This window comes from Lutjanus erythropterus, chromosome 21 (assembly GCF_056507025.1).
Source record: "Lutjanus erythropterus isolate fLutEry1 chromosome 21, fLutEry1.hap2, whole genome shotgun sequence".
Taxonomy (NCBI): Eukaryota; Metazoa; Chordata; class Actinopteri; order Lutjaniformes; family Lutjanidae; genus Lutjanus; species Lutjanus erythropterus.
This window is the reverse complement of record NC_139337.1, coordinates 14,320,310-14,333,240: the sequence shown is the minus strand read 5'-3', so window position 1 is coordinate 14,333,240 and position 12,931 is coordinate 14,320,310. Positions and strand designations below refer to the sequence as shown.

General features: G+C 38.3%; 1 protein-coding gene across 1 annotated transcript in view; it reads right to left on the bottom strand.

Moving 5' to 3' along the window:
* LOC146307411 (uncharacterized) overlaps positions 1-12,931 on the bottom strand; it is a 130,185-nt gene that overhangs the window by 27,239 nt on the left and 90,015 nt on the right. The window contains exon 22 of the mRNA XM_084710395.1: positions 3,730-3,814. Coding sequence (XP_084566521.1) covers positions 3,730-3,814 — 85 coding nt within the window. The remainder of the gene's footprint in view (positions 1-3,729; positions 3,815-12,931) is intronic.

Below are 12,931 nucleotides of genomic sequence, written 5' to 3'. Positions count from 1 at the left end.
GATATAAATCAAAAATTAAATCTACTACAAGGAACTTCTATATTTTCTTGATTTTGGAGGCCCCTGTGGACAAAAGTGGCAGTGTTTCCACTGCAATAACCACATAACCTAATGTCAAAAATAAAAGTATCTGAATAAAAAGCTCCTTGTTTTTAAGATGGTAAATGAACTAAAATGTAAGCACAGTTTTATCTGATTTCAAGGAGAATCCTACTTGGTATCTGTCTATATAAATATAGCTGATCTTCTCGCAGATGGTCTTGTTAACTTATGTAGGCTGTATCGAGGCATTGCTATTAAACCGAGACTGTTTCATAACCAGTTAAAAACTCCTTGTAGTAGCTTTAAATAGATTTTAATCAACATCACATTGTTTGCAAGCCAGTGAAAAAGTGAGCAAAATGCTACATTGTTTGCTAGCTAACTAACTAACAACAACAACAACAACTAACAAAAAGTAAAAAAAAAAGTTTGTCATTTGTCAGCTAGCTAAAAAAATAACTAAACGTTTGTTATCTGTTTGTCAGCTAGCTAGTAAGCTTACACATAGTAGCTCAGCAGAGAAGCTCTAATTTCTCCTCCTTTGAAAAAAAAACTCAGCTGGGTTGAGTCAATTCACTTTTTTCGAAGAACTTGAAGCTAATAATAAACTAAAAATAAAACGTCCTCAAGTGTAAATTTAAAGTTAATACTAGATCAAAGTTTATAAAAAATGAATCTAGGATTAGAGTAAAAACTAGTTAAAATTAAATCTTTCGTAATTTTAAGATAGTTTTAAAGTTTATTGCGGCATAATGTAAAGTTAGACAATGATTATATTAATATATTATGGTTTGAAAATTAATAATTATAGTGAAAAAATATAGTTTTTTTGAAATCCGGATCTGTGGGTGTGTTTAACATAGGCACAGAAAGTGTGTGTGTATGTGTGAGTGTGTGTGTGTGTGTGTGTGTGTGTGTGTGTGTGTGTGTGTGGCAGCCGAGCTAAGGGAATGTGAAGGGGATCAATATGAAAGGGTCTATTCCTGCCACGCAACTGTGCGTCTGTGTGTATGTGAGTCAGTTAGTGTCTGCAAGTGTGTGTGTGTGCGTTTGTGTGTACATGTGTGCAAGTGCGTTTGTGTGTGCCAGCTGCCCTGGCTACAGCAAGATCAATACGACAAATGATTACCATTTCCACAAACCTCCCTCCACAGCCTCGCTTCGGCCGCTCAGTGAGCCTCGACACCCCCACCAACCCCCCTCCACACACACACACACACACACACGCACAGACCAAAACAAACCACCTCCATTCTTGACCCACAACTCTCAAAGCAAATATAGAAATGAAATATTACAAGTTTATGAATAGTAAAAATATTTGGGCCTTGTGCAGGCAGAAGTTTTGAGACATTGAACTGAAGTTAGTATATTTATAGATTTTACAGTGAAAACAACTGTGCAGGGAAAGACCACAAAGTCAGCATTTGGCCGTTAGTTTGTATTGGCATTTGTGTTAACCTGACACATCCAAAAACACCAAAAAATCAAGGTCAACTTTAATTGTCATAAACACAGCTATACAGTGATATTCACATACACAAATATACAGTGAGATTTAGTCTCTGGATTTTTATCTTGGAGCAGTGGACCAACTCCAGTTCTTATCCAGTGCCCTGGTCAGGGGTACTGACTGGATTCTTACTCAATGAAAAATTAATGCACTGTTCAATATTTGCCCCCTGACTCAATCAATTATTATTTTTTTGGTTAATCATTTAGCCTATTAACTGTCACTGGTTACCACACCATGCTTTTTAAGGCTGGAACCATCAATTTTGTTAAATTATTGATTAAGCTGCAGATTGTTGTCTTGGTTAATCGATTAATCACTTAAATATCAGAACACTGTGAAAACTGTCCATCCCCGATTCCTAGAACCCAAAGTTATTTAATCAAATCGTTTTATTCAACCAACAGTCCAAAACCACAAACTATTCAATTTATTTTTGAAGAGGATGAAAAAAAGTGAAAATAATCACATTTGAGAAGCTGGGGGCTACAGATGTTTTTGCATTTGTGTGTTTACCTCTACCAAATGACTGAAATCTAAATTAATTAATTGTTACTTCCTTTGGATTATTATTATTGTTTCTATTGATTATTTATTGTGCTGTTCACACCTGATCACTGCTGTACTTCAGGCACTGCCCCCTTGTAATCTGTCTCAGATTTACATATTTAGAACTACTTTGATTCTAATTATGCTTTTATTGTGTGTTTCTTTTGATTTTTTATTACTGCTAGTTCCCACACTGGGACCTGAGTGCTTCATTTTGCTCTGTCATGTTTAACATTTTCTTCAGTAAATCATCCTTATCCTCATCACAATAGTTGCAAAGTAATTTTCAGTCGATTGACAGCAAATGGTAGAAAGTTGACAGAATGCGAGAGATGGATGCTGACAGCTAGCAGAGCTCACCGGCCAGACCAGAACTTGGGACACTGCACTTGTATGGAAAGCATTTCAAACCCACAAGATGCTACACTTTTTTATTTTAATAAAAAACTCAAAATACAGTATTCATCTTAAAATGATATAGAAGTGTCATTCTGAGCAGTTGTGAACGCACAACAAGCAAAAGCTCTGCAATTTTAATTAACTGTCTTTTAAAATGATTCAGTTCTAAACTCTATTATGTAAATAATTTATAGCTGACGATGTATCCGCATTAACTGACTAAATGTTTCAGCACTGAAATTCAAAAGTGAAACTAATAGAGTAACTCGGAGGTAGTAAAAGCTGAAGCAGGAGCAGAAAGCCAAAACAAAAAGGAAAGAAAATGCCTGATAGATTGGTCCTTGGAGAGAACACATGATAGGATGAACATAGTGGGAGAGAGAAGGGAAAGAAAGAGAGGAGGCATCCTGTGGAGAAAGGAGGGGATTTCCCACAGCACAGATGGAAGCCATTAGTATGGTGTTGTTGCTTAAAAACCTTTCATGTCTTTGCAGTTATTAGATAATACTGGGTTAACAGTAAACAGCATGATTCTGCAAATGGATATAATATGCAGACACAGCGATTGTTTTACCATTTGGTACCTAAAATTGGTTTAAATGTAATAAAGTGCAATAATTCAGAATGTAACCTATAAAGTCTCCATGCCGAGTTTTAAATTGCCGGTTGACGATGAAAATGTTCCATGGGCTCGACTTTAACCGAGAAACTCCCTGAGACGGAGACCGTTGCAGTGAGGTCATGTCGAAGCCAAAGCCACAACCGCAGCTATGTGCGCACAAACAGGCGCACACAAACACACACTCCACTGGGTGATACATGCTTGCTGATGTCATCACCGCAGCCCTGGTGACACGCAGGGGTCAACCAGGGGTCTCACCTCTGAACTCTGAACTCCGTGACCTAACATCTGCTTACCTACCGTGTCCCATCGATAAACATTTTGATATTTCTGTTCAGGAGCAGAAACATGCAGAAGAGAGCAGTTTTTTCTGTTGATTTTCAGGAACAATAACGCCTGATAAGAGGTGAGAGATGCTTTGTAGACTCTCCTAAAGAATGTATTTAGAGCTTAGGGCTGTTCTGTTCGACACATGTTCAGTTAAACAGCCTACTGTACGCCGCACGTAAAAAAAAAAGCGAAATGTTTTTGATTACCGAGCTTACACAGGGGACGATGGGAAATGGGATAAGAGGAAGCTTCTTTCCCTCTCTCCCCTTCTTACCTTATTTTCCCCTCTGCTAGCTTTCCCTCATTCAGGCACCCCTCCATCCGCCTCGCCTCCTCTGCATGGGCTGCCAACTCCTCCACTGAGCAGGAGACACAGACAGAGGAAGAAAAGTGTGAGATAAAAGAGCAACAGTTCACTTCAGACACTGTTGTTGGTTAAGATTCGTTAGAGAAAAGGCCTAATTCAAATGAAAAAAGACACTTTCCAATTGAGATACTAATAAAAGTGTGTCAGATGGCTCTTGAGGCTGAGCTAATTTTGCCTCTTTAACATATTTAAATAGAGAAATATATAACATGAGGCCAGATTAACACTTCACACCTTCCAACAGACCAAGGTTAATAGAATGATTCACAAAAACACGCATACGCAGAGGTGATTATTGATTCGAGTTGAGCACGAGTGGGAAAATATGAGCTGTGAGCCACCTTCAAAGCTGAAGCAAAAGAACGCCAGCACAGAAGAGGCGCTGAATGCCTTTCAGAGGCAGAGAAGGAAGGTATGAAAGTATTGCACTGCTTACACTGAGACGGGGCAGCAGCCCTTTTGTTGAGAGACAAAAGAAGCGCTCCCCGGCTCTGTCAATAGATGGCACTCTTTACCTTAAGCAGGCCACTTGAGCTCCCACTCCTGACTGCATCCCTTCAATCACATTTCCCTTTTCAGACGTCTCCTCCGTCTACATGCAATAAAACCCCATTGTCCTACACTTAGTAGTTTAGCACATTGAGCGGATGCATAATAAACCACTAGTCAGGTTCCTTGGTTAGGTTTGGCCCTTTTTTAGTTTGAATTGAAAATTTTTGGATTTCCTTCCCTACCCCCTCTTCTTTTTTTGTTCTGTATGCTGTTTTGTGAGTCAATGTTTCCTCATAGCTCTTAAAACCTTTTCACTAAATTCAGTATTCATTGAATATAACATAAACTGTCAGCCATCGGTGGCCAAGGCTAGTGAATATTGAGAAGGTGTGTGCACTGAATATGTAGAGGTGTGTGCGTTCCTGACTGAGTGTGTGTGTGTTGAATATTTACAGGACGGACCTTGACTTTGTGGGTGTGCATGTGTATTTGAGTGTGTGTGAAATAGAAATAGAGAAATGGTGTATGGCTGTAATGCTTTTAGGGCCACGCACCACGCTGTGTTGGAAGTGGTGGGACAGACTGAATAAAGGGGGAAGCTAAAACCAATACCAGAAAGGAAGAAATAGAGAAAAAGAAAATCTACATTTAATAAAACTATGATTAATTTATGGTTTTGCTGCATCAAAACTGTTTAAACTGAAGCCCTAGGAAAATTGAAGCGGCGACTGGAATTGCTAAATATTTAACGATGCACAAACACTTTTATTTGTGTGTGTGCGTGCATGCATGCACCCCACCTTGGCTATGTTACTGAACCTCAAGGTTAAAGTTTGCTATGAATCTCAATAATCAATAAAGCAGAGATGTGAAAACTTGAGATGGGGATCAAATTCGCATTCAAGTCATTAGTTTTGAGGTGACCTCAGTGACACCTCTCACCGGGCCACAGAGAGAGCAATTAGCTGCACGGACTGACCGTTTACACAAACACTCCTATATACACCCCGACACACACAGGAGCACACAGCTGAAACACACACAGAAGAATTAAGTGAAAAACAGACAGAAATATAGATATTATAGCAAGTATAAAGTAAACAGCAGCACACATGCAGACACACACCAGATGTTTACTTGAGACAAATAAATTCTGATGTGTGGTACATTCAGGCTTAGAGCTGCAACAATTAGTTGACTCAAGTTTACATTAAATTAATTATCAAACATTTTGCTAAACATTGTGAGAAAAAAATGTCCAAATTCTCTGATTTTAGCTTCTCAAATTTGAATATTTCCTGGTATGTGTATTCTTCTTTGACAGTAAACTGAATATCCTTGTGTTGTGGACAGGAAAGCACAGTAATAATGATAATTTCACATTTATGTGTTTTAAAGAGTTGATATAACCTGTACTTTATTCACACCTGAGGGTAATAAAGCCTAAAATTTTGTGAGTAAAGATGGATGATTTAATATCCCATCACTCTGACCTAACCAAATCTAACACCCCCTTCACACCTGGTATTAAAATGCAATCTGCATCAGGATACGATATCCAGATAAGGAAAAATGTGCCTTAATGCAAGGTGCAAATGCTTCATGATCAGAGTCTGATCAGATTTGCCTGACCACATCTGGAGGAAGTCTGGTCTGCATTGTCTTCAGATCTTAAGAGGGTGTAAATGCAATGCATACAACAATCTGGGTAGCGTGTGAAATCATGGAAATGATGTGAAACTGACATCACTGTTACAACAAAAACAAAGAAAATAACAAACATCCTTTGGCTTTTATGGAGCATTTGCCCTAAAAATTCAAATTAAATGCTTTGACATTCGATATTCATTGGCTTATGTACGGCAATACCAACACAGACCAATACTGCTGGATAAACCAATATCAGCCAATAAATTATCTGCCACGACATTAATCCTGCATCCTTAGTTGTGGACAAAACAAGCGATTTGAATAGAATAACATTAACTGAAAAATGAACAACAGATTGATCAATAATGAAAATAATTATTTGTTGCAGCCCAAATCAGCACTTCATAACTTATGGTAGAAGATTAGTCCCTATTCTAAGAGCTGGGGTGTTTTACAAGTTGTGTTTAGTAGCTTCGTGGGTTAAATAAATTAATTACCATTTATTTTGTTCAATGATTAATCATTTTGAGTTAGTTTTCAGAAAAAAACATATCCAAATTCAGATGTGAATATTTTATCTGTGGAGGTCACCTTGACCTTTGGGAAACAGTGATCCACATTTTTCACCTTTTTCTGACATTTTAAGGACAAAAAAATGAATCCATTAATTAAGAAAATGATTGACAGATTAATTGATTATCAAAAGAAGCATTTGTTGCAGCCCTATTAAGCTTAACAGGCACTTAGCAGGAATATCACAAATTTCAATATCAAATTAAAAATTGATTAAATTAATTTTACCATTAAGAATTTAACTGATTAATTTTCAATAATCAAAAGCAGAACTGGCGTTTCTTCCAGTGTGTTTTTTTCTCTTCACTCCCACCTACCTGCAGTGTCCAGTGTGTGTCCAGAGAAAAAAAGCAACACTTCAAAGACAACACAGCATTGTTTACCGGACGTGCACACTTACCTCACTTGATACACTTGATTTTTTTAAGGAAAATTTTTCAAATGTAAATGAGGGTATAAAATCAGTGATTTGATGATCTTTACAAATGAAGACTTCATAGTTTATCAATGGCACAGCCATCCGTGCAAAAAAAATAAAAATGAAAATAAAAAATTCAAATTGAATCGTGACCTTAAAATCTAAAGTCAAATTGAATCATGGACTTGGAAAATCATGATACCGCTTGTAGGGTCTGATGACCACATACCGCCAAAATGTTCCACATTACACGATGATCCACAGAGGACTGTGGATTTCTTGACGATAATTTCTTCTTAATGGTAGAAGAGCAGTCCATATTCTGAGGTCTGGGGTCTTTTACAACCTGTTTTTAGTGGCTTCATGAGTTAAGTTATGACATTAGCCCACAATCTAAGATCTTGGGTCCCTCTCTGTCTCACTTTCTTGACCCTTTTATTCTGGCTTCACAACTTAAGGTGTGACATTAGTCCATAATCTAACTCTCTGGATCTCTCCCTCTCAAAACCTTCATACGAGCTTCAAAGCCCATCATACAGCATCGGGCCTATAATCACAGATTGGCGGTTAGATTACCCCTCTCTCGCAGCTAACCTTTAACATGAGAAGGACGAAACCCCGGCTAACCCTGAATCAGTGGTTGGGGGTAGGCTGGGCCCTGCCTGGCCCTCATAAAAGCTTCATAAGGCTTCATAGGGGCTTCCTTTGGCTTTGTTGGGGGATTCGTAGCGGGCTAAGGTGCTCCCGTGAGACGTCCCAAAGCCTCCCAAGACTCTTTCTCTCTCTTTCTGAAGTTTCATGGGCTTGCAACACTGCTTTTGGGTATAAGCCAAAAGGTGCAGGCGCACAGCCGCACACCGTCATGCACACAAATACACCACAAGAAAAAAAAAAAATATGCACACAACAACGAACGCTCACAAAGACAAAGACTAACACACACACAGACACGTAGAATCTAAAACTCACACACACACACACACATATACCCCAACACACTCCCCTCTTGCTCTCTCCTCTCCGCTTTATTTACAATCCTCTGGCAGCGGTACAAGGGCCCGGGGCTATAACACACGGCACCTAATGCTCAAACTGCCAGGTAATCTCATGTCTGACATCCCCCTTTGATAGAAACTGATCAATAGACTCTTGTAAAGGAGTCATTTTCTCTGATGTTTCTACCAACCACTTCTCTCTATCTCTATCTCTCTCCCCTTCTCTGTCTTTTCCCCCCTTCTCTTTTATTAGCCATACATTTATAATTCATATTTCAGCAGGGCTGAGTTTGCTCTGAGACAAAGGGGGGCTTCTTTGTGTAATAAAGAACAATGGTGGTGAAATGATGGGGAGAAATGCCAGTGTTTGCTGCTGGTTCCGGTGAACAACAGTTTTGGGGATCGATAGAGTGTGAAATGGGATTATAGCTAGTAATAGAGGTGAATTGGAGGAGAGAGGCCTGTGCACGTGTGCGTCCAGGGATCCAGATTGGATAGCAGCACACGCACACACATACACAAGTACATATGTACGCACACACTTGTGCGCACGCACACGTGCACACAATAATGATTTCATCATCTTTAGGCAGATGCACATCAGCAGCACAGAGGGGAGGTAATATCACATTTCTGTTTTTGTGGAAGTGTGGAAATATGGATATTGTGTTTTTGTTTATGCTGTTATTTCATTTGTTGTCACACAGCATCACATTTATTTCACATTATGGCCAAGCTTACAACACATCTTATTTAAGATGTAAGATGACACTATCAGCCATATTTGAATATTTTAAACATCCATCTCTGCTTGGATTTCACAGGTGGGTGCCATGAAAACATTTTTTTCCAAAACAATTAAGCAGCCATTTAGAACATACAGAGCTGCAACTAACAATTATTTTCATTGTCAATTAATTTACCAATCACTTTCTCTATTATTCAATTAGTTGTTTGGTCTATAAAATGTCAGAAAATGGTAAAAAAAAAAAAAATGTTGATCATTGCTTTCCAAAAGGCCAAGGTGAAGCCAAATTTCTTTTTTTCCCCACAACCCAAAGATAAACAGTTTACTGTCATAAAGGAGTCAATACGCAGTCAGAAGTTGCAATCAGAGAATTTTTACATTTTTCCTTAAAAAAGGACTCAAACTGATTAATTGATTATCAGAATACCTTAATTAATTTAATAATCAATTAATAATCAATAAATCATTGTCACTCTATACTACAGTTTCCTATGAAACTAAATAGTGACAAAATCTTCACTTATCTACACCATTATTACAAAAACCTGTGTGTCCCACATGCACAATGGCGTTGTCAAAAATATCAATTTATCGTTGCATATCGATTCTGAATGTTTGGAGTGGTTTCAATACTCATTTTCCACAGTATCAATAATCTTATAACATAGTTTCAGTTAATGAGAATCACTTTGACTAAGGTGAGAAGCTGAGTTTCTCCCTGTGAATTGAAAGCCCAGCGGCCCACTGGGCCTAAGTATCAGGGAATTTTAGTTTCAGTGGATGTATTTTTAAGAAGCAACTTCTGTTTGTTAAAACATGCAAGGAACTGCAGAGAGGTGAAGACACACCCCTTCTGGTGTCCCCCAAATGGGACCTTATTTTGGAAAAAGTATGAATGGAAGTCAACAGCAAGAGATTTAATATTTTTTTGATCTTGTTTGAATTGTGGAACAAATTACACATTTGCCAATTTAAAAGATCATTTTACAAGTCAAGAAAGTCACAACTGAATTTCTTTTGTTGTTGTTGAAAACAGCATTTCAAGACTGTGCATTGTCAGATTTTTGTAAAACTCTTTGGAAAATTATAGTTGTTGATTTTTTAAAAATGTGTGTTGAATAACTTACTTATTTACTTTCAGATCTCCATTCAGCTTATAGCACCAATTTAATGTAGGGCTCCATGAAATCTTTGTTACGGTTTTTTTCTTTTCCTTCCGTGATTATGTTATCACAGAAATTATAGAGACCTATCAGTCTGTTGCTGGCCCATGTCAAAAAAGACACTTGGCCGCCAATCCTCGTTAAAAGATATTTGCCACTGGATTAAACAACTTTTCTTGGGGAAACTCTGTCAGAAGTAAATTAACTTAAACAATGTTGTGCTTAACACACAGCACTATTACCTGCACTTAGTTAAGGTTTGGTTTGGTTTCTCAGTCATGTTATTGCCTTATGTTGCCCTGTTAATCTTTGAATCAAAATCTAGAATTTTATTATAATTTTTTTTTTTTTTTTGAAGTTACTGTACTAAATTTAATTCCAGTATCGTGACCACTCTAACACACAAGCATATACTCAGTCACACGTATACACAACTATAAGATAAAAGTGTCTTAGAGTTTCAGAAATCATGCCATGGTGTTTACATCATTATATGGTGTACAGACAATGGCATTCTATTAGCGCCATGTGTAGTTTATTACTTTCTAGACTCACTATTTTGCAAGACACAAAATATCTACTGAACTGAGAATCATACAGAAAATGCATGCTGTCAAAGAATGACAGTAAATCTGACACATACAGTCATAAGCCAAGTTTACAGACTTTTTTTTCTCGCCTTTTTAATCACCCCCTTCTTTCCCGTCTCTTCATCCTCTCCTGCCACAATCTGATTGAATCCAGCTGCCTACAGACACTTCATTCTCATCCATATGACACCTCTCTGGTTCCCAACTCATCCTCCTGTCCTCTGTTTATTTTCTACATTGACATTCCCTGCATCTGGCCACAGAGACCTGTTAAGACAATAACCATCACATTCTGACCACAGTTATGTATACATCCAGTTAACAGTGGTATTCATTCTCACGTAATCAAACAACTTTGTGAGTAAAAATGCTCTGATAGAGACCATAAACAATGTGAAATCCATTTTAAGTCTTTTAACATCAGTTGTAGATATTACATTCTGTAATCTTACAGAAAGCTATAAGAGATAGAAGAAATAAAAAATGAGTGACAAGACTGGATAATAGTAGGGGAAACTAGGAGCAATTGTAACAGGGGGATTTTGGAACACACTTACTTCCTCCAATCAGACACAAGCTAGAGTGATGACACTCTCTCTGCATATGCTCGGTAGGATTCTCTCTCATGTCTCATGTCCCAATGTAAGTATCTTGTTTGTCTGTGATGACATATTTCTCTATAAGAAAATGAACTTATTTTACTAAATTCAAATGTAAAATTATGTTTAGCCCAATTCAAATAGTTAAAATCTAGTTACCACTGGAATGGCTGCCTATTCTTCTGCAAAAATAGAAATAGACTTTTGCTTTAATGCATATGACACCTGACATCTAACAGAATTTGAGCCATATAGGGCCTACAAAAACATCTTGTACTATGGTAGTAATGTGATTACTTTGAGCTGTGCTTTTGTTTGAGATGTAATGGGTAAATATGACTTATTCTTTTCTTTTACATTTCTCCCAAACAACTGTTGCAACTGCCCCCACCAAGGGGCCACTTGAACGAATGCCTCCACCAGACAAAACAATGTCAAAAGAGGTGCAGTTACTGCCATTTCTAGATTATCAATTGATTATTGATGATCAGTTAATTTCTCAATGGCAATTAATCGATTAATGATTAATCATTAACAACCCTAAAAGCAATACACGTAAATATGGGGTACTGATGGGAATAATCCTACCTTTTCCTTCATTATTTTACTTTATACCTTTTTGTGTTTGTCCACACTGTTCCAACAATCTGCAGTCTTCTGTTATCACGCAACAAAAAGAATCATCACCCCTCAAGCCGATATTTTCATAATGCAGAAAGACCCTCAGCGAGGGCTTCATGTTAATAAAAAGGCCTTTTGTTCATGACAGTAATTTCTCAAGCTAACTCCTCACCCAGTCTATTCAGGCCACTGCTATATCCAGGTAAACAATGCCCCCTTTGTTATAATAATGCATCTTTATTCTTCTTAAGTCATTACAATAGGCTTGACGCTGCTGGATTGTATTTGCTGAAGGTAAAAGCTGAATAATATGTGGTTTTGTGCAGAGCGTAGAGTTGAGGGGAATGCGTTTTGATCACAGACAAAGGCCAAGCTACACAGCGTTGTCCTTCTGTCTCTATCTTGTTAATGAGCAGTGTTCACCGAGCAAGCCAGCCACTGTCTGCCACAGAGAGAGACCTCAGATTCATCTCTCTGCGGACAATAGGTGAGTGTGTGTATGTGTGTGTATTTGTACCTCGGAGAGCAAGTGTGTATGTGCTAATTAAAGCAGTGGGAGTTGGGAGAGATGGCTGTGTGCGTGTGTGTGTATGCGAGGTGTTTGCCTGGCGTGACCGTAGATGTGTACGTTAATTCTTAATGAGACATTTCTGTGCCCAGAGAGACCCAGCCATCACCGTTCCTGCACTGACACACCACTACAAAGGCCACCATCGGGTACGAGCACGCGCACACACACACACACACACACACACACACAAACATACACACACACACACAAACCACATCATTACCATACAGCTAAAGCAGTGCGCCACTAAATCAAACCTCTATCTACAATGTGTGTGTGTGTGTGTGTGTGTGTGTGTGTGTGTTTGAGTTAACATTGCATGCAGACAGCTAGCAACTGAATCACTACATTGCTGCACCACTGCTGACTAATTTGAGCTAACTGATTGAGCTTACAGCAGTGTGGCTGGTCCTGCAACAAAAGCCAGGGCACACCGTATATCTCTTGCAGCACGCCGTATGTTTGTGATGGACAAAACTGTCCGAAAGTCCAAACAAGAAAAGCAACTAGTGAATCAAACAGTGAAGTCAGATAAAATCTCATTTCTTATTGAAAACCATGTTAGTTACTGTGCAGGTATGAACACTGCTATGGCTATCAGTCCAATGTGGGTTTAAAAATAAATTATTTCCCTGGTGGGACAGTTCAGATTATTGTAAGTATTTAGTGAATCAGCTATAGTAGAGGCT